At 45.0% G+C, this 22,012-nt stretch overlaps 1 protein-coding gene across 1 annotated transcript in view; it reads right to left on the minus strand.

Moving 5' to 3' along the window:
• LOC145864237 (mucin-5AC) overlaps window positions 1-22,012 on the minus strand; it is a 40,708-nt gene that overhangs the window by 6,089 nt on the left and 12,607 nt on the right. The window contains exon 30 of the mRNA XM_082969541.1: window positions 127-22,011. Coding sequence (XP_082825667.1) covers window positions 127-22,011 — 21,885 coding nt within the window. The remainder of the gene's footprint in view (window positions 1-126; window position 22,012) is intronic.

Consider the following 22,012-nt stretch of genomic DNA (forward strand, 5'->3'; position numbering starts at 1 on the left):
GACGAGTATTACATTTTGTACAATTTAACATGTATAATTCAATATAAATTGAACATTACTAATGGTTGAACTAATGGTAATATACAAAAGGTTTCGAAAGTGAAAAGGTGGAAAATAAAAACTTACCAACGGAGAATTCACGATGATTGAAAAGGCAAGAACAAATAAGGGGTTCAGTGGATGGAGATGTTGGTGTTGAGGTTGTAGGAAAAGTACGAGTGATGGGTGGCTGAGTTGTTGTTGTTGCTGTCGTGGGAACCAATTCTGTGGTGGTTGGGATATGTGTTGTGGGAGGACATTGACAACATTTCACTCGTATCTCATAATCGAAGCACTTTTGCTGAAGACCTTGCTTATTGTTTTTACAAATCAGTCCAACGGATGGATTGCAAGTCACGTCTTGGCCAAGCTGAGAGATCTGAAGTCCAGGGTATTGTTTTGCTCTACATTCAACTGCCTCTGGAGCTGAGCAAATGTGATAACCGCTGGCAATGATGTTCTTAATGGATTCATTATCTCCACCTTCAGAGCCAGAGGTTGGCCCACCAAGGTTGATCCAGTCTGACCACACGCAACTTTCTTCACCACTGCACTGGGTAGTTGATACTCCTGTTGAGGTTGATGTAGGAGTAGAGGTTGGAGTTGTAGTAGTGGTGGAAGGCAGAGTTGTTGTTTTTGTTGTAGATGGAGCTGTCGAAGTTAAGATTGTAGTAGTGGGTGTAGGAGTGGTGGTCGAAGGAACTGTTGTTGTTGTTGTTGTTGTTGTCGGGATGTGTGTTGTGGGAGGACATTGACAACATTTCACTCGTATCTCATAATCGAAGCACTTTTGCTGAAGACCTTGCTTATTGTTTTTACAAATCAGTCCAACGGATGGATTGCAAGTCACGTCTTGGCCAAGCTGAGAGATCTGCAGTCCAGGGTATTGTTTTGCTCTACATTCAACTGCCTCTGGAGCTGAGCAAATGTGATAACCACTGGCAATGATGTTCTTAATGGATTCATTATCTCCACCTTCAGAGCCAGAGGTTGGCCCACCAAGGTTGATCCAGTCTGACCACACGCAACTTTCTTCACCACTGCACTGGGTAGTTGATACTCCTGTTGAGGTTGATGTAGGAGTAGAGGTCGGAGTTGTAGTAGTGGTGGAAGGCAGAGTTGTTGTTTTTGTTGTAGATGGAGCTGTCGAAGTTAAGATTGTAGTAGTGGGTGTAGGAGTGGTGGTCGAAGGAACTGTTGTTGTTGTTGTTGTTGTTGTTGTCGGGATGTGTGTTGTGGGAGGACATTGACAACATTTCACTCGTATCTCATAATCGAAGCACTTTTGCTGAAGACCTTGCTTATTGTTTTTACAAATCAGTCCAACGGATGGATTGCAAGTCACGTCTTGGCCAAGCTGAGAGATCTGCAGTCCAGGGTATTGTTTTGCTCTACATTCAACTGCCTCTGGAGCTGAGCAAATGTGATAACCGCTGGCAATGATGTTCTTAATGGATTCATTATCTCCACCTTCAGAGCCAGAGGTTGGCCCACCAAGGTTGATCCAGTCTGACCACACGCAACTTTCTTCACCACTGCACTGGGTAGTTGAAACTCCTGTTGAGGTTGATGTAGGAGTAGAGGTCGGAGTTGTAGTAGTGGTGGAAGGCAGAGTTGTTGTTTTTGTTGTAGATGGAGCTGTCGAAGTTAAGATTGTAGTAGTGGGTGTAGGAGTGGTGGTCGAAGGAACTGTTGTTGTTGTTGTTGTTGTTGTTGTCGGGATGTGTGTTGTGGGAGGACATTGACAACATTTCACTCGTATCTCATAATCGAAGCACTTTTGCTGAAGACCTTGCTTATTGTTTTTACAAATCAGTCCAACGGATGGATTGCAAGTCACGTCTTGGCCAAGCTGAGAGATCTGCAGTCCAGGGTATTGTTTTGCTCTACATTCAACTGCCTCTGGAGCTGAGCAAATGTGATAACCACTGGCAATGATGTTCTTAATGGATTCATTATCTCCACCTTCAGAGCCAGAGGTTGGCCCACCAAGGTTGATCCAGTCTGACCACACGCAACTTTCTTCACCACTGCACTGGGTAGTTGATACTCCTGTTGAGGTTGATGTAGGAGTAGAGGTTGGAGTTGTAGTAGTGGTGGAAGGCAGAGTTGTTGTTTTTGTTGTAGATGGAGCTGTCGAAGTTAAGATTGTAGTAGTGGGTGTAGGAGTGGTGGTCGAAGGAACTGTTGTTGTTGTTGTTGTTGTTGTTGTTGTTGTCGGGATGTGTGTTGTGGGAGGACATTGACAACATTTCACTCGTATCTCATAATCGAAGCACTTTTGCTGAAGACCTTGCTTATTGTTTTTACAAATCAGTCCAACGGATGGATTGCAAGTCACGTCTTGGCCAAGCTGAGAGATCTGAAGTCCAGGGTATTGTTTTGCTCTACATTCAACTGCCTCTGGAGCTGAGCAAATGTGATAACCGCTGGCAATGATGTTCTTAATGGATTCATTATCTCCACCTTCAGAGCCAGAGGTTGGCCCACCAAGGTTGATCCAGTCAGACCACACGCAACTTTCTTCACCACTGCACTGGGTAGTTGATACTCCTGTTGAGGTTGATGTAGGAGTAGAGGTTGGAGTTGTAGTAGTGGTGGAAGGCAGAGTTGTTGTTTTTGTTGTAGATGGAGCTGTCGAAGTTAAGATTGTAGTAGTGGGTGTAGGAGTGGTGGTCGAAGGAACTGTTGTTGTTGTTGTTGTTGTTGTCGGGATGTGTGTTGTGGGAGGACATTGACAACATTTCACTCGTATCTCATAATCGAAGCACTTTTGCTGAAGACCTTGCTTATTGTTTTTACAAATCAGTCCAACGGATGGATTGCAAGTCACGTCTTGGCCAAGCTGAGAGATCTGCAGTCCAGGGTATTGTTTTGCTCTACATTCAACTGCCTCTGGAGCTGAGCAAATGTGATAACCACTGGCAATGATGTTCTTAATGGATTCATTATCTCCACCTTCAGAGCCAGAGGTTGGCCCACCAAGGTTGATCCAGTCTGACCACACGCAACTTTCTTCACCACTGCACTGGGTAGTTGAAACTCCTGTTGAGGTTGATGTAGGAGTAGAGGTCGGAGTTGTAGTAGTGGTGGAAGGCAGAGTTGTTGTTTTTGTTGTAGATGGAGCTGTCGAAGTTAAGATTGTAGTAGTGGGTGTAGGAGTGGTGGTCGAAGGAACTGTTGTTGTTGTTGTTGTTGTTGTTGTTGTCGGGATGTGTGTTGTGGGCGGACATTGACAACATTTCACTCGTATCTCATAATCGAAGCACTTTTGCTGAAGACCTTGCTTATTGTTTTTACAAATCAGTCCAACGGATGGATTGCAAGTCACGTCTTGGCCAAGCTGAGAGATCTGCAGTCCAGGGTATTGTTTTGCTCTACATTCAACTGCCTCTGGAGCTGAGCAAATGTGATAACCACTGGCAATGATGTTCTTAATGGATTCATTATCTCCACCTTCAGAGCCAGAGGTTGGCCCACCAAGGTTGATCCAGTCTGACCACACGCAACTTTCTTCACCACTGCACTGGGTAGTTGAAACTCCTGTTGAGGTTGATGTAGGAGTAGAGGTCGGAGTTGTAGTAGTGGTGGAAGGCAGAGTTGTTGTTTTTGTTGTAGATGGAGCTGTCGAAGTTAAGATTGTAGTAGTGGGTGTAGGAGTGGTGGTCGAAGGAACTGTTGTTGTTGTTGTTGTTGTTGTTGTCGGGATGTGTGTTGTGGGAGGACATTGACAACATTTCACTCGTATCTCATAATCGAAGCACTTTTGCTGAAGACCTTGCTTATTGTTTTTACAAATCAGTCCAACGGATGGATTGCAAGTCACGTCTTGGCCAAGCTGAGAGATCTGCAGTCCAGGGTATTGTTTTGCTCTACATTCAACTGCCTCTGGAGCTGAGCAAATGTGATAACCACTGGCAATGATGTTCTTAATGGATTCATTATCTCCACCTTCAGAGCCAGAGGTTGGCCCACCAAGGTTGATCCAGTCAGACCACACGCAACTTTCTTCACCACTGCACTGGGTAGTTGATACTCCTGTTGAGGTTGATGTAGGAGTAGAGGTTGGAGTTGTAGTAGTGGTGGAAGGCAGAGTTGTTGTTTTTGTTGTAGATGGAGCTGTCGAAGTTAAGATTGTAGTAGTGGGTGTAGGAGTGGTGGTCGAAGGAACTGTTGTTGTTGTTGTTGTTGTTGTTGTTGTTGTCGGGATGTGTGTTGTGGGAGGACATTGACAACATTTCACTCGTATCTCATAATCGAAGCACTTTTGCTGAAGACCTTGCTTATTGTTTTTACAAATCAGTCCAACGGATGGATTGCAAGTCACGTCTTGGCCAAGCTGAGAGATCTGCAGTCCAGGGTATTGTTTTGCTCTACATTCAACTGCCTCTGGAGCTGAGCAAATGTGATAACCACTGGCAATGATGTTCTTAATGGATTCATTATCTCCACCTTCAGAGCCAGAGGTTGGCCCACCAAGGTTGATCCAGTCAGACCACACGCAACTTTCTTCACCACTGCACTGGGTAGTTGATACTCCTGTTGAGGTTGATGTAGGAGTAGAGGTTGGAGTTGTAGTAGTGGTGGAAGGCAGAGTTGTTGTTTTTGTTGTAGATGGAGCTGTCGAAGTTAAGATTGTAGTAGTGGGTGTAGGAGTGGTGGTCGAAGGAACTGTTGTTGTTGTTGTTGTCGGGATGTGTGTTGTGGGAGGACATTGACAACATTTCACTCGTATCTCATAATCGAAGCACTTTTGCTGAAGACCTTGCTTATTGTTTTTACAAATCAGTCCAACGGATGGATTGCAAGTCACGTCTTGGCCAAGCTGAGAGATCTGCAGTCCAGGGTATTGTTTTGCTCTACATTCAACTGCCTCTGGAGCTGAGCAAATGTGATAACCACTGGCAATGATGTTCTTAATGGATTCATTATCTCCACCTTCAGAGCCAGAGGTTGGCCCACCAAGGTTGATCCAGTCTGACCACACGCAACTTTCTTCACCACTGCACTGGGTAGTTGAAACTCCTGTTGAGGTTGATGTAGGAGTAGAGGTCGGAGTTGTAGTAGTGGTGGAAGGCAGAGTTGTTGTTTTTGTTGTAGATGGAGCTGTCGAAGTTAAGATTGTAGTAGTGGGTGTAGGAGTGGTGGTCGAAGGAACTGTTGTTGTTGTTGTTGTTGTTGTTGTTGTCGGGATGTGTGTTGTGGGCGGACATTGACAACATTTCACTCGTATCTCATAATCGAAGCACTTTTGCTGAAGACCTTGCTTATTGTTTTTACAAATCAGTCCAACGGATGGATTGCAAGTCACGTCTTGGCCAAGCTGAGAGATCTGAAGTCCAGGGTATTGTTTTGCTCTACATTCAACTGCCTCTGGAGCTGAGCAAATGTGATAACCGCTGGCAATGATGTTCTTAATGGATTCATTATCTCCACCTTCAGAGCCAGAGGTTGGCCCACCAAGGTTGATCCAGTCTGACCACACGCAACTTTCTTCACCACTGCACTGGGTAGTTGATACTCCTGTTGAGGTTGATGTAGGAGTAGAGGTTGGAGTTGTAGTAGTGGTGGAAGGCAGAGTTGTTGTTTTTGTTGTAGATGGAGCTGTCGAAGTTAAGATTGTAGTAGTGGGTGTAGGAGTGGTGGTCGAAGGAACTGTTGTTGTTGTTGTTGTTGTTGTTGTCGGGATGTGTGTTGTGGGAGGACATTGACAACATTTCACTCGTATCTCATAATCGAAGCACTTTTGCTGAAGACCTTGCTTATTGTTTTTACAAATCAGTCCAACGGATGGATTGCAAGTCACGTCTTGGCCAAGCTGAGAGATCTGCAGTCCAGGGTATTGTTTTGCTCTACATTCAACTGCCTCTGGAGCTGAGCAAATGTGATAACCACTGGCAATGATGTTCTTAATGGATTCATTATCTCCACCTTCAGAGCCAGAGGTTGGCCCACCAAGGTTGATCCAGTCAGACCACACGCAACTTTCTTCACCACTGCACTGGGTAGTTGATACTCCTGTTGAGGTTGATGTAGGAGTAGAGGTTGGAGTTGTAGTAGTGGTGGAAGGCAGAGTTGTTGTTTTTGTTGTAGATGGAGCTGTCGAAGTTAAGATTGTAGTAGTGGGTGTAGGAGTGGTGGTCGAAGGAACTGTTGTTGTTGTTGTTGTTGTTGTCGGGATGTGTGTTGTGGGAGGACATTGACAACATTTCACTCGTATCTCATAATCGAAGCACTTTTGCTGAAGACCTTGCTTATTGTTTTTACAAATCAGTCCAACGGATGGATTGCAAGTCACGTCTTGGCCAAGCTGAGAGATCTGCAGTCCAGGGTATTGTTTTGCTCTACATTCAACTGCCTCTGGAGCTGAGCAAATGTGATAACCACTGGCAATGATGTTCTTAATGGATTCATTATCTCCACCTTCAGAGCCAGAGGTTGGCCCACCAAGGTTGATCCAGTCTGACCACACGCAACTTTCTTCACCACTGCACTGGGTAGTTGAAACTCCTGTTGAGGTTGATGTAGGAGTAGAGGTCGGAGTTGTAGTAGTGGTGGAAGGCAGAGTTGTTGTTTTTGTTGTAGATGGAGCTGTCGAAGTTAAGATTGTAGTAGTGGGTGTAGGAGTGGTGGTCGAAGGAACTGTTGTTGTTGTTGTTGTTGTTGTTGTCGGGATGTGTGTTGTGGGCGGACATTGACAACATTTCACTCGTATCTCATAATCGAAGCACTTTTGCTGAAGACCTTGCTTATTGTTTTTACAAATCAGTCCAACGGATGGATTGCAAGTCACGTCTTGGCCAAGCTGAGAGATCTGCAGTCCAGGGTATTGTTTTGCTCTACATTCAACTGCCTCTGGAGCTGAGCAAATGTGATAACCACTGGCAATGATGTTCTTAATGGATTCATTATCTCCACCTTCAGAGCCAGAGGTTGGCCCACCAAGGTTGATCCAGTCTGACCACACGCAACTTTCTTCACCACTGCACTGGGTAGTTGAAACTCCTGTTGAGGTTGATGTAGGAGTAGAGGTCGGAGTTGTAGTAGTGGTGGAAGGCAGAGTTGTTGTTTTTGTTGTAGATGGAGCTGTCGAAGTTAAGATTGTAGTAGTGGGTGTAGGAGTGGTGGTCGAAGGAACTGTTGTTGTTGTTGTTGTTGTTGTTGTCGGGATGTGTGTTGTGGGCGGACATTGACAACATTTCACTCGTATCTCATAATCGAAGCACTTTTGCTGAAGACCTTGCTTATTGTTTTTACAAATCAGTCCAACGGATGGATTGCAAGTCACGTCTTGGCCAAGCTGAGAGATCTGAAGTCCAGGGTATTGTTTTGCTCTACATTCAACTGCCTCTGGAGCTGAGCAAATGTGATAACCGCTGGCAATGATGTTCTTAATGGATTCATTATCTCCACCTTCAGAGCCAGAGGTTGGCCCACCAAGGTTGATCCAGTCTGACCACACGCAACTTTCTTCACCACTGCACTGGGTAGTTGATACTCCTGTTGAGGTTGATGTAGGAGTAGAGGTTGGAGTTGTAGTAGTGGTGGAAGGCAGAGTTGTTGTTTTTGTTGTAGATGGAGCTGTCGAAGTTAAGATTGTAGTAGTGGGTGTAGGAGTGGTGGTCGAAGGAACTGTTGTTGTTGTTGTTGTTGTTGTTGTTGTTGTCGGGATGTGTGTTGTGGGAGGACATTGACAACATTTCACTCGTATCTCATAATCGAAGCACTTTTGCTGAAGACCTTGCTTATTGTTTTTACAAATCAGTCCAACGGATGGATTGCAAGTCACGTCTTGGCCAAGCTGAGAGATCTGCAGTCCAGGGTATTGTTTTGCTCTACATTCAACTGCCTCTGGAGCTGAGCAAATGTGATAACCACTGGCAATGATGTTCTTAATGGATTCATTATCTCCACCTTCAGAGCCAGAGGTTGGCCCACCAAGGTTGATCCAGTCTGACCACACGCAACTTTCTTCACCACTGCACTGGGTAGTTGAAACTCCTGTTGAGGTTGATGTAGGAGTAGAGGTTGGAGTTGTAGTAGTGGTGGAAGGCAGAGTTGTTGTTTTTGTTGTAGATGGAGCTGTCGAAGTTAAGATTGTAGTAGTGGGTGTAGGAGTGGTGGTCGAAGGAACTGTTGTTGTTGTTGTTGTTGTTGTTGTCGGGATGTGTGTTGTGGGAGGACATTGACAACATTTCACTCGTATCTCATAATCGAAGCACTTTTGCTGAAGACCTTGCTTATTGTTTTTACAAATCAGTCCAACGGATGGATTGCAAGTCACGTCTTGGCCAAGCTGAGAGATCTGAAGTCCAGGGTATTGTTTTGCTCTACATTCAACTGCCTCTGGAGCTGAGCAAATGTGATAACCGCTGGCAATGATGTTCTTAATGGATTCATTATCTCCACCTTCAGAACCAGAGGTTGGCCCACCAAGGTTGATCCAGTCTGACCACACGCAACTTTCTTCACCACTGCACTGGGTAGTTGATACTCCTGTTGAGGTTGATGTAGGAGTAGAGGTTGGAGTTGTAGTAGTGGTGGAAGGCAGAGTTGTTGTTTTTGTTGTAGATGGAGCTGTCGAAGTTAAGATTGTAGTAGTGGGTGTAGGAGTGGTGGTCGAAGGAACTGTTGTTGTTGTTGTTGTTGTTGTTGTTGTTGTTGTCGGGATGTGTGTTGTGGGAGGACATTGACAACATTTCACTCGTATCTCATAATCGAAGCACTTTTGCTGAAGACCTTGCTTATTGTTTTTACAAATCAGTCCAACGGATGGATTGCAAGTCACGTCTTGGCCAAGCTGAGAGATCTGCAGTCCAGGGTATTGTTTTGCTCTACATTCAACTGCCTCTGGAGCTGAGCAAATGTGATAACCACTGGCAATGATGTTCTTAATGGATTCATTATCTCCACCTTCAGAGCCAGAGGTTGGCCCACCAAGGTTGATCCAGTCTGACCACACGCAACTTTCTTCACCACTGCACTGGGTAGTTGAAACTCCTGTTGAGGTTGATGTAGGAGTAGAGGTTGGAGTTGTAGTAGTGGTGGAAGGCAGAGATGTTGTTTTTGTTGTAGATGGAGCTGTCGAAGTTAAGATTGTAGTAGTGGGTGTAGGAGTGGTGGTCGAAGGAACTGTTGTTGTTGTTGTTGTTGTTGTTGTCGGGATGTGTGTTGTGGGAGGACATTGACAACATTTCACTCGTATCTCATAATCGAAGCACTTTTGCTGAAGACCTTGCTTATTGTTTTTACAAATCAGTCCAACGGATGGATTGCAAGTCACGTCTTGGCCAAGCTGAGAGATCTGCAGTCCAGGGTATTGTTTTGCTCTACATTCAACTGCCTCTGGAGCTGAGCAAATGTGATAACCACTGGCAATGATGTTCTTAATGGATTCATTATCTCCACCTTCAGAGCCAGAGGTTGGCCCACCAAGGTTGATCCAGTCTGACCACACGCAACTTTCTTCACCACTGCACTGGGTAGTTGAAACTCCTGTTGAGGTTGATGTAGGAGTAGAGGTTGGAGTTGTAGTAGTGGTGGAAGGCAGAGTTGTTGTTTTTGTTGTAGATGGAGCTGTCGAAGTTAAGATTGTAGTAGTGGGTGTAGGAGTGGTGGTCGAAGCAACTGTTGTTGTTGTTGTTGTTGTTGTCGGGATGTGTGTTGTGGGAGGACATTGACAACATTTCACTCGTATCTCATAATCGAAGCACTTTTGCTGAAGACCTTGCTTATTGTTTTTACAAATCAGTCCAACGGATGGATTGCAAGTCACGTCTTGGCCAAGCTGAGAGATCTGCAGTCCAGGGTATTGTTTTGCTCTACATTCAACTGCCTCTGGAGCTGAGCAAATGTGATAACCACTGGCAATGATGTTCTTAATGGATTCATTATCTCCACCTTCAGAGCCAGAGGTTGGCCCACCAAGGTTGATCCAGTCTGACCACACGCAACTTTCTTCACCACTGCACTGGGTAGTTGATACTCCTGTTGAGGTTGATGTAGGAGTAGAGGTTGGAGTTGTAGTAGTGGTGGAAGGCAGAGTTGTTGTTTTTGTTGTAGATGGAGCTGTCGAAGTTAAGATTGTAGTAGTGGGTGTAGGAGTGGTGGTCGAAGGAACTGTTGTTGTTGTTGTTGTTGTTGTTGTTGTCGGGATGTGTGTTGTGGGAGGACATTGACAACATTTCACTCGTATCTCATAATCGAAGCACTTTTGCTGAAGACCTTGCTTATTGTTTTTACAAATCAGTCCAACGGATGGATTGCAAGTCACGTCTTGGCCAAGCTGAGAGATCTGAAGTCCAGGGTATTGTTTTGCTCTACATTCAACTGCCTCTGGAGCTGAGCAAATGTGATAACCACTGGCAATGATGTTCTTAATGGATTCATTATCTCCACCTTCAGATCCAGAGGTTGGCCCACCAAGGTTGATCCAGTCTGACCACACGCAACTTTCTTCACCACTGCACTGGGTAGTTGAAACTCCTGTTGAGGTTGATGTAGGAGTAGAGGTTGGAGTTGTAGTAGTGGTGGAAGGCAGAGTTGTTGTTTTTGTTGTAGATGGAGCTGTCGAAGTTAAGATTGTAGTAGTGGGTGTAGGAGTGGTGGTCGAAGGAACTGTTGTTGTTGTTGTTGTTGTTGTCGGGATGTGTGTTGTGGGAGGACATTGACAACATTTCACTCGTATCTCATAATCGAAGCACTTTTGCTGAAGACCTTGCTTATTGTTTTTACAAATCAGTCCAACGGATGGATTGCAAGTCACGTCTTGGCCAAGCTGAGAGATCTGAAGTCCAGGGTATTGTTTTGCTCTACATTCAACTGCCTCTGGAGCTGAGCAAATGTGATAACCACTGGCAATGATGTTCTTAATGGATTCATTATCTCCACCTTCAGAGCCAGAGGTTGGCCCACCAAGGTTGATCCAGTCTGACCACACGCAACTTTCTTCACCACTGCACTGGGTAGTTGAAACTCCTGTTGAGGTTGATGTAGGAGTAGAGGTTGGAGTTGTAGTAGTGGTGGAAGGCAGAGTTGTTGTTTTTGTTGTAGATGGAGCTGTCGAAGTTAAGATTGTAGTAGTGGGTGTAGGAATGGTGGTCGAAGGAACTGTTGTTGTTGTTGTTGTTGTCGGGATGTGTGTTGTGGGAGGACATTGACAACATTTCACTCGTATCTCATAATCGATGCACTTTTGCTGAAGACCTTGCTTATTGTTTTTACAAATCAGTCCAACGGATGGATTGCAAGTCACGTCTTGGCCAAGCTGAGAGATCTGAAGTCCAGGGTATTGTTTTGCTCTACATTCAACTGCCTCTGGAGCTGAGCAAATGTGATAACCACTGGCAATGATGTTCTTAATGGATTCATTATCTCCACCTTCAGAGCCAGAGGTTGGCCCACCAAGGTTGATCCAGTCTGACCACACGCAACTTTCTTCACCACTGCACTGGGTAGTTGAAACTCCTGTTGAGGTTGATGTAGGAGTAGAGGTTGGAGTTGTAGTAGTGGTGGAAGGCAGAGTTGTTGTTTTTGTTGTAGATGGAGCTGTCGAAGTTAAGATTGTAGTAGTGGGTGTAGGAGTGGTGGTCGAAGGAACTGTTGTTGTTGTTGTTGTTGTCGGGATGTGTGTTGTGGGAGGACATTGACAACATTTCACTCGTATCTCATAATCGAAGCACTTTTGCTGAAGACCTTGCTTATTGTTTTTACAAATCAGTCCAACGGATGGATTGCAAGTCACGTCTTGGCCAAGCTGAGAGATCTGAAGTCCAGGGTATTGTTTTGCTCTACATTCAACTGCCTCTGGAGCTGAGCAAATGTGATAACCACTGGCAATGATGTTCTTAATGGATTCATTATCTCCACCTTCAGAGCCAGAGGTTGGCCCACCAAGGTTGATCCAGTCTGACCACACGCAACTTTCTTCACCACTGCACTGGGTAGTTGATACTCCTGTTGAGGTTGATGTAGGAGTAGAGGTTGGAGTTGTAGTAGTGGTGGAAGGCAGAGTTGTTGTTTTTGTTGTAGATGGAGCTGTCGAAGTTAAGATTGTAGTAGTGGGTGTAGGAGTGGTGGTCGAAGGAACTGTTGTTGTTGTTGTTGTTGTTGTCGGGATGTGTGTTGTGGGAGGACATTGACAACATTTCACTCGTATCTCATAATCGAAGCACTTTTGCTGAAGACCTTGCTTATTGTTTTTACAAATCAGTCCAACGGATGGATTGCAAGTCACGTCTTGGCCAAGCTGAGAGATCTGCAGTCCAGGGTATTGTTTTGCTCTACATTCAACTGCCTCTGGAGCTGAGCAAATGTGATAACCACTGGCAATGATGTTCTTAATGGATTCATTATCTCCACCTTCAGAGCCAGAGGTTGGCCCACCAAGGTTGATCCAGTCTGACCACACGCAACTTTCTTCACCACTGCACTGGGTAGTTGATACTCCTGTTGAGGTTGATGTAGGAGTAGAGGTCGGAGTTGTAGTAGTGGTGGAAGGCAGAGTTGTTGTTTTTGTTGTAGATGGAGCTGTCGAAGTTAAGATTGTAGTAGTGGGTGTAGGAGTGGTGGTCGAAGGAACTGTTGTTGTTGTTGTTGTTGTTGTAGTTGTCGGGATGTGTGTTGTGGGAGGACATTGACAACATTTCACTCGTATCTCATAATCGAAGCACTTTTGCTGAAGACCTTGCTTATTGTTTTTACAAATCAGTCCAACGGATGGATTGCAAGTCACGTCTTGGCCAAGCTGAGAGATCTGCAGTCCAGGGTATTGTTTTGCTCTACATTCAACTGCCTCTGGAGCTGAGCAAATGTGATAACCACTGGCAATGATGTTCTTAATGGATTCATTATCTCCACCTTCAGAGCCAGAGGTTGGCCCACCAAGGTTGATCCAGTCTGACCACACGCAACTTTCTTCACCACTGCACTGGGTAGTTGAAACTCCTGTTGAGGTTGATGTAGGAGTAGAGGTTGGAGTTGTAGTAGTGGTGGAAGGCAGAGTTGTTGTTTTTGTTGTAGATGGAGCTGTCGAAGTTAAGATTGTAGTAGTGGGTGTAGGAGTGGTGGTCGAAGGAACTGTTGTTGTTGTTGTTGTCGGGATGTGTGTTGTGGGAGGACATTGACAACATTTCACTCGTATCTCATAATCAAAGCACTTTTGCTGAAGACCTTGCTTATTGTTTTTACAAATCAGTCCAACGGATGGATTGCAAGTCACGTCTTGGCCAAGCTGAGAGATCTGAAGTCCAGGGTATTGTTTTGCTCTACATTCAACTGCCTCTGGAGCTGAGCAAATGTGATAACCGCTGGCAATGATGTTCTTAATGGATTCATTATCTCCACCTTCAGAGCCAGAGGTTGGCCCACCAAGGTTGATCCAGTCTGACCACACGCAACTTTCTTCACCACTGCACTGGGTAGTTGAAACTCCTGTTGAGGTTGATGTAGGAGTAGAGGTTGGAGTTGTAGTAGTGGTGGAAGGCAGAGTTGTTGTTTTTGTTGTAGATGGAGCTGTCGAAGTTAAGATTGTAGTAGTGGGTGTAGGAGTGGTGGTCGAAGGAACTGTTGTTGTTGTTGTTGTTGTTGTCGGGATGTGTGTTGTGGGAGGACATTGACAACATTTCACTCGTATCTCATAATCGAAGCACTTTTGCTGAAGACCTTGCTTATTGTTTTTACAAATCAGTCCAACGGATGGATTGCAAGTCACGTCTTGGCCAAGCTGAGAGATCTGCAGTCCAGGGTATTGTTTTGCTCTACATTCAACTGCCTCTGGAGCTGAGCAAATGTGATAACCACTGGCAATGATGTTCTTAATGGATTCATTATCTCCACCTTCAGAGCCAGAGGTTGGCCCACCAAGGTTGATCCAGTCTGACCACACGCAACTTTCTTCACCACTGCACTGGGTAGTTGATACTCCTGTTGAGGTTGATGTAGGAGTAGAGGTTGGAGTTGTAGTAGTGGTGGAAGGCAGAGTTGTTGTTTTTGTTGTAGATGGAGCTGTCGAAGTTAAGATTGTAGTAGTGGGTGTAGGAGTGGTGGTCGAAGGAACTGTTGTTGTTGTTGTTGTTGTTGTTGTTGTCGGGATGTGTGTTGTGGGAGGACATTGACAACATTTCACTCGTATCTCATAATCGAAGCACTTTTGCTGAAGACCTTGCTTATTGTTTTTACAAATCAGTCCAACGGATGGATTGCAAGTCACGTCTTGGCCAAGCTGAGAGATCTGAAGTCCAGGGTATTGTTTTGCTCTACATTCAACTGCCTCTGGAGCTGAGCAAATGTGATAACCACTGGCAATGATGTTCTTAATGGATTCATTATCTCCACCTTCAGAGCCAGAGGTTGGCCCACCAAGGTTGATCCAGTCTGACCACACGCAACTTTCTTCACCACTGCACTGGGTAGTTGAAACTCCTGTTGAGGTTGATGTAGGAGTAGAGGTTGGAGTTGTAGTAGTGGTGGAAGGCAGAGTTGTTGTTTTTGTTGTAGATGGAGCTGTCGAAGTTAAGATTGTAGTAGTGGGTGTAGGAGTGGTGGTCGAAGGAACTGTTGTTGTTGTTGTTGTTGTTGTTGTCGGGATGTGTGTTGTGGGAGGACATTGACAACATTTCACTCGTATCTCATAATCGAAGCACTTTTGCTGAAGACCTTGCTTATTGTTTTTACAAATCAGTCCAACGGATGGATTGCAAGTCACGTCTTGGCCAAGCTGAGAGATCTGCAGTCCAGGGTATTGTTTTGCTCTACATTCAACTGCCTCTGGAGCTGAGCAAATGTGATAACCACTGGCAATGATGTTCTTAATGGATTCATTATCTCCACCTTCAGAGCCAGAGGTTGGCCCACCAAGGTTGATCCAGTCTGACCACACGCAACTTTCTTCACCACTGCACTGGGTAGTTGATACTCCTGTTGAGGTTGATGTAGGAGTAGAGGTTGGAGTTGTAGTAGTGGTGGAAGGCAGAGTTGTTGTTTTTGTTGTAGATGGAGCTGTCGAAGTTAAGATTGTAGTAGTGGGTGTAGGAGTGGTGGTCGAAGGAACTGTTGTTGTTGTTGTTGTTGTTGTTGTTGTTGTCGGGATGTGTGTTGTGGGAGGACATTGACAACATTTCACTCGTATCTCATAATCGAAGCACTTTTGCTGAAGACCTTGCTTATTGTTTTTACAAATCAGTCCAACGGATGGATTGCAAGTCACGTCTTGGCCAAGCTGAGAGATCTGAAGTCCAGGGTATTGTTTTGCTCTACATTCAACTGCCTCTGGAGCTGAGCAAATGTGATAACCACTGGCAATGATGTTCTTAATGGATTCATTATCTCCACCTTCAGAGCCAGAGGTTGGCCCACCAAGGTTGATCCAGTCTGACCACACGCAACTTTCTTCACCACTGCACTGGGTAGTTGAAACTCCTGTTGAGGTTGATGTAGGAGTAGAGGTTGGAGTTGTAGTAGTGGTGGAAGGCAGAGTTGTTGTTTTTGTTGTAGATGGAGCTGTCGAAGTTAAGATTGTAGTAGTGGGTGTAGGAATGGTGGTCGAAGGAACTGTTGTTGTTGTTGTTGTTGTCGGGATGTGTGTTGTGGGAGGACATTGACAACATTTCACTCGTATCTCATAATCGATGCACTTTTGCTGAAGACCTTGCTTATTGTTTTTACAAATCAGTCCAACGGATGGATTGCAAGTCACGTCTTGGCCAAGCTGAGAGATCTGAAGTCCAGGGTATTGTTTTGCTCTACATTCAACTGCCTCTGGAGCTGAGCAAATGTGATAACCACTGGCAATGATGTTCTTAATGGATTCATTATCTCCACCTTCAGAGCCAGAGGTTGGCCCACCAAGGTTGATCCAGTCTGACCACACGCAACTTTCTTCACCACTGCACTGGGTAGTTGAAACTCCTGTTGAGGTTGATGTAGGAGTAGAGGTTGGAGTTGTAGTAGTGGTGGAAGGCAGAGTTGTTGTTTTTGTTGTAGATGGAGCTGTCGAAGTTAAGATTGTAGTAGTGGGTGTAGGAGTGGTGGTCGAAGGAACTGTTGTTGTTGTTGTTGTTGTCGGGATGTGTGTTGTGGGAGGACATTGACAACATTTCACTCGTATCTCATAATCGAAGCACTTTTGCTGAAGACCTTGCTTATTGTTTTTACAAATCAGTCCAACGGATGGATTGCAAGTCACGTCTTGGCCAAGCTGAGAGATCTGAAGTCCAGGGTATTGTTTTGCTCTACATTCAACTGCCTCTGGAGCTGAGCAAATGTGATAACCGCTGGCAATGATGTTCTTAATGGATTCATTATCTCCACCTTCAGAGCCAGAGGTTGGCCCACCAAGGTTGATCCAGTCTGACCACACGCAACTTTCTTCACCACTGCACTGGGTAGTTGATACTCCTGTTGAGGTTGATGTAGGAGTAGAGGTCGGAGTTGTAGTAGTGGTGGAAGGCAGAGTTGTTGTTTTTGTTGTAGATGGAGCTGTCGAAGTTAAGATTGTAGTAGTGGGTGTAGGAGTGGTGGTCGAAGGAACTGTTGTTGTTGTTGTTGTTGTTGTAGTTGTCGGGATGTGTGTTGTGGGAGGACATTGACAACATTTCACTCGTATCTCATAATCGAAGCACTTTTGCTGAAGACCTTGCTTATTGTTTTTACAAATCAGTCCAACGGATGGATTGCAAGTCACGTCTTGGCCAAGCTGAGAGATCTGAAGTCCAGGGTATTGTTTTGCTCTACATTCAACTGCCTCTGGAGCTGAGCAAATGTGATAACCACTGGCAATGATGTTCTTAATGGATTCATTATCTCCACCTTCAGAGCCAGAGGTTGGCCCACCAAGGTTGATCCAGTCTGACCACACGCAACTTTCTTCACCACTGCACTGGGTAGTTGAAACTCCTGTTGAGGTTGATGTAGGAGTAGAGGTTGGAGTTGTAGTAGTGGTGGAAGGCAGAGTTGTTGTTTTTGTTGTAGATGGAGCTGTCGAAGTTAAGATTGTAGTAGTGGGTGTAGGAGTGGTGGTCGAAGGAACTGTTGTTGTTGTTGTTGTCGGGATGTGTGTTGTGGGAGGACATTGACAACATTTCACTCGTATCTCATAATCAAAGCACTTTTGCTGAAGACCTTGCTTATTGTTTATACAAATCAGTCCAACGGATGGATTGCAAGTCACGTCTTGGCCAAGCTGAGAGATCTGAAGTCCAGGGTATTGTTTTGCTCTACATTCAACTGCCTCTGGAGCTGAGCAAATGTGATAACCGCTGGCAATGATGTTCTTAATGGATTCATTATCTCCACCTTCAGAGCCAGAGGTTGGCCCACCAAGGTTGATCCAGTCTGACCACACGCAACTTTCTTCACCACTGCACTGGGTAGTTGAAACTCCTGTTGAGGTTGATGTAGGAGTAGTGGTTGGAGTTGTAGTAGTGGTGGAAGGCAGAGTTGTTGTTTTTGTTGTAGATGGAGCTGTCGAAGTTAAGATTGTAGTAGTGGGTGTAGGAGTGGTGGTCGAAGGAACTGTTGTTGTTGTTGTTGTTGTTGTTGTCGGGATGTGTGTTGTGGGAGGACATTGACAACATTTCACTCGTATCTCATAATCAAAGCACTTTTGCTGAAGACCTTGCTTATTGTTTTTACAAATCAGTCCAACGGATGGATTGCAAGTCACGTCTTGGCCAAGCTGAGAGATCTGAAGTCCAGGGTATTGTTTTGCTCTACATTCAACTGCCTCTGGAGCTGAGCAAATGTGATAACCGCTGGCAATGATGTTCTTAATGGATTCATTATCTCCACCTTCAGAGCCAGAGGTTGGCCCACCAAGGTTGATCCAGTCTGACCACACGCAACTTTCTTCACCACTGCACTGGGTAGTTGAAACTCCTGTTGAGGTTGATGTAGGAGTAGAGGTTGGAGTTGTAGTAGTGGTGGAAGGCAGAGTTGTTGTTTTTGTTGTAGATGGAGCTGTCGAAGATAAGATTGTAGTAGTGGGTGTAGGAGTGGTGGTCGAAGGAACTGTTGTTGTTGTTGTTGTTGTTGTTGTCGGGATGTGTGTTGTGGGAGGACATTGACAACATTTCACTCGTATCTCATAATCGAAGCACTTTTGCTGAAGACCTTGCTTATTGTTTTTACAAATCAGTCCAACGGATGGATTGCAAGTCACGTCTTGGCCAAGCTGAGAGATCTGAAGTCCAGGGTATTGTTTTGCTCTACATTCAACTGCCTCTGGAGCTGAGCAAATGTGATAACCGCTGGCAATGATGTTCTTAATGGATTCATTATCTCCACCTTCAGAGCCAGAGGTTGGCCCACCAAGGTTGATCCAGTCTGACCACACGCAACTTTCTTCACCACTGCACTGGGTAGTTGAAACTCCTGTTGAGGTTGATGTAGGAGTAGAGGTTGGAGTTGTAGTAGTGGTGGAAGGCAGAGTTGTTGTTTTTGTTGTAGATGGAGCTGTCGAAGTTAAGATTGTAGTAGTGGGTGTAGGAGTGGTGGTCGAAGGAACTGTTGTTGTTGTTGTTGTTGTTGTTGTCGGGATGTGTGTTGTGGGAGGACATTGACAACATTTCACTCGTATCTCATAATCGAAGCACTTTTGCTGAAGACCTTGCTTATTGTTTTTACAAATCAGTCCAACGGATGGATTGCAAGTCACGTCTTGGCCAAGCTGAGAGATCTGAAGTCCAGGGTATTGTTTTGCTCTACATTCAACTGCCTCTGGAGCTGAGCAAATGTGATAACCGCTGGCAATGATGTTCTTAATGGATTCATTATCTCCACCTTCAGAGCCAGAGGTTGGCCCACCAAGGTTGATCCAGTCTGACCACACGCAACTTTCTTCACCACTGCACTGGGTAGTTGATACTCCTGTTGAGGTTGATGTAGGAGTAGAGGTTGGAGTTGTAGTAGTGGTGGAAGGCAGAGTTGTTGTTTTTGTTGTAGATGGAGCTGTCGAAGTTAAGATTGTAGTAGTGGGTGTAGGAGTGGTGGTCGAAGGAACTGTTGTTGTTGTTGTTGTTGTTGTTGTTGTTGTTGTCGGGATGTGTGTTGTGGGAGGACATTGACAACATTTCACTCGTATCTCATAATCGAAGCACTTTTGCTGAAGACCTTGCTTATTGTTTTTACAAATCAGTCCAACGGATGGATTGCAAGTCACGTCTTGACCAAGCTGAGAGATCTGCAGTCCAGGGTATTGTTTTGCTCTACATTCAACTGCCTCTGGAGCTGAGCAAATGTGATAACCACTGGCAATGATGTTCTTAATGGATTCATTATCTCCACCTTCAGAGCCAGAGGTTGGCCCACCAAGGTTGATCCAGACTGACCACACGCAACTTTCTTCACCACTGCACTGGGTAGTTGAAACTCCTGTTGAGGTTGATGTAGGAGTAGAGGTTGGAGTTGTAGTAGTGGTGGAAGGCAGAGTTGTTGTTTTTGTTGTAGATGGAGCTGTCGAAGTTAAGATTGTAGTAGTGGGTGTAGGAGTGGTGGTCGAAGGAACTGTTGTTGTTGTTGTTGTTGTTGTCGGGATGTGTGTTGTGGGAGGACATTGACAACATTTCACTCGTATCTCATAATCGAAGCACTTTTGCTGAAGACCTTGCTTATTGTTTTTACAAATCAGTCCAACGGATGGATTGCAAGTCACGTCTTGGCCAAGCTGAGAGATCTGCAGTCCAGGGTATTGTTTTGCTCTACATTCAACTGCCTCTGGAGCTGAGCAAATGTGATAACCACTGGCAATGATGTTCTTAATGGATTCATTATCTCCACCTTCAGAGCCAGAGGTTGGCCCACCAAGGTTGATCCAGTCTGACCACACGCAACTTTCTTCACCACTGCACTGGGTAGTTGATACTCCTGTTGAGGTTGATGTAGGAGTAGAGGTTGGAGTTGTAGTAGTGGTGGAAGGCAGAGTTGTTGTTTTTGTTGTAGATGGAGCTGTCGAAGTTAAGATTGTAGTAGTGGGTGTAGGAGTGGTGGTCGAAGGAACTGTTGTTGTTGTTGTTGTTGTTGTTGTTGTTGTTGTCGGGATGTGTGTTGTGGGAGGACATTGACAACATTTCACTCGTATCTCATAATCGAAGCACTTTTGCTGAAGACCTTGCTTATTGTTTTTACAAATCAGTCCAACGGATGGATTGCAAGTCACGTCTTGGCCAAGCTGAGAGATCTGCAGTCCAGGGTATTGTTTTGCTCTACATTCAACTGCCTCTGGAGCTGAGCAAATGTGATAACCACTGGCAATGATGTTCTTAATGGATTCATTATCTCCACCTTCAGAGCCAGAGGTTGGCCCACCAAGGTTGATCCAGTCTGACCACACGCAACTTTCTTCACCACTGCACTGGGTAGTTGATACTCCTGTTGAGGTTGATGTAGGAGTAGAGGTTGGAGTTGTAGTAATGGTGGAAGGCAGAGTTGTTGTTTTTGTTGTAGATGGAGCTGTCGAAGTTAAGATTGTAGTAGTGGGTGTAGGAGTGGTGGTCGAAGGAACTGTTGTTGTTGTTGTTGTCGGGATGTGTGTTGTGGGAGGACATTGACAACATTTCACTCGTATCTCATAATCAAAGCACTTTTGCTGAAGACCTTGCTTATTGTTTTTACAAATCAGTCCAACGGATGGATTGCAAGTCACGTCTTGGCCAAGCTGAGAGATCTGAAGTCCAGGGTATTGTTTTGCTCTACATTCAACTGCCTCTGGAGCTGAGCAAATGTGATAACCGCTGGCAATGATGTTCTTAATGGATTCATTATCTCCACCTTCAGAGCCAGAGGTTGGCCCACCAAGGTTGATCCAGTCTGACCACACGCAACTTTCTTCACCACTGCACTGGGTAGTTGATACTCCTGTTGAGGTTGATGTAGGAGTAGAGGTTGGAGTTGTAGTAGTGGTGGAAGGCAGAGTTGTTGTTTCTGTTGTAGATGGAGCTGTCGAAGTTAAGATTGTAGTAGTGGGTGTAGGTGTAGTGGTCGATGGAACTGTTGTTGATGTGGTAGCTGGAGCAGTCGATGTCAATATTGTAGTAGGTGGTTTTGTAGTGTTGGTAAGAGTTGTAGTTGTGGTCAGAGGTTGAGTTGAGGTTGGAGGAATAGTGATTGTCATTGGTTTACTTGTTATTGTAGTTAATGTGGATGTTGACATTGTTGTAGTTGTGACAGTAGATGTAGTTGTAGTTTCTGGTGTTGTTGTGTGACATTTCACAGTCTTACAACATTTGACCTTAATTTCATAGTCAAGGCATATTGGAGGAATACTTTGATCTTTGTTCTGGCATATTAATCCAACCTTCGTATTACATTCTACCTTCTGTCCTAATTCAGACAATGGGACCCCTGGATATCGCACTGCTTGGCATTTGACATCTACTGGTTTTTCACAAATATCTTTCCCAGATTCTCTAATCTTTTTAATTGATTCATTGTCGCCACCCCCAGGACCAAATTGAGGATAGTCCACATTATACCAAGGTGACCACTCACAAACTGTGCAGGTAGGGGTTTTTGTATTCAATGTGGTCGTTGATATAGTGGAGGTGATTGCTGTTGTAGTTGTTGTTGTCGTCGTAACAGGTGGTCTTGTTGTTGGTGAAATGGTTGTAGGCTTAGATGTGCAAAGATTTTCATCACAGCAGAGGACTCGAACTTGGTAGTTAAAGCACAGTGGGAATGGGCCTGACTGGTCTTCATTTCTGCAAGTCAAACCTTCTGCTACATTACACTGCACCACTTGACCCACTTGGCTTATGCTAACATTTGGGTACTTCTCGGCTCTGCATTGGATCTTGCTTGGCATCTCACATATATCGTGTCCCTTTGCTCTTATGTTTTTGTAGGTTTCAGAGTCTCCTCCTGGAGTTCCAAGTGTAGGGAATGTGGTATCAAACCATTGTGACCACACACATGGATATCCACATGTAGTAGTAAAGGTTGTTGGAGACGCTGTTGTCTCTGTTGAAGATGTGGCTGGCTC

This window comes from Salmo salar, chromosome 26 (genome assembly GCF_965601325.2).
Source record: "Salmo salar chromosome 26, fSalSal1, whole genome shotgun sequence".
NCBI lineage: Eukaryota > Metazoa > Chordata > Actinopteri > Salmoniformes > Salmonidae > Salmo > Salmo salar.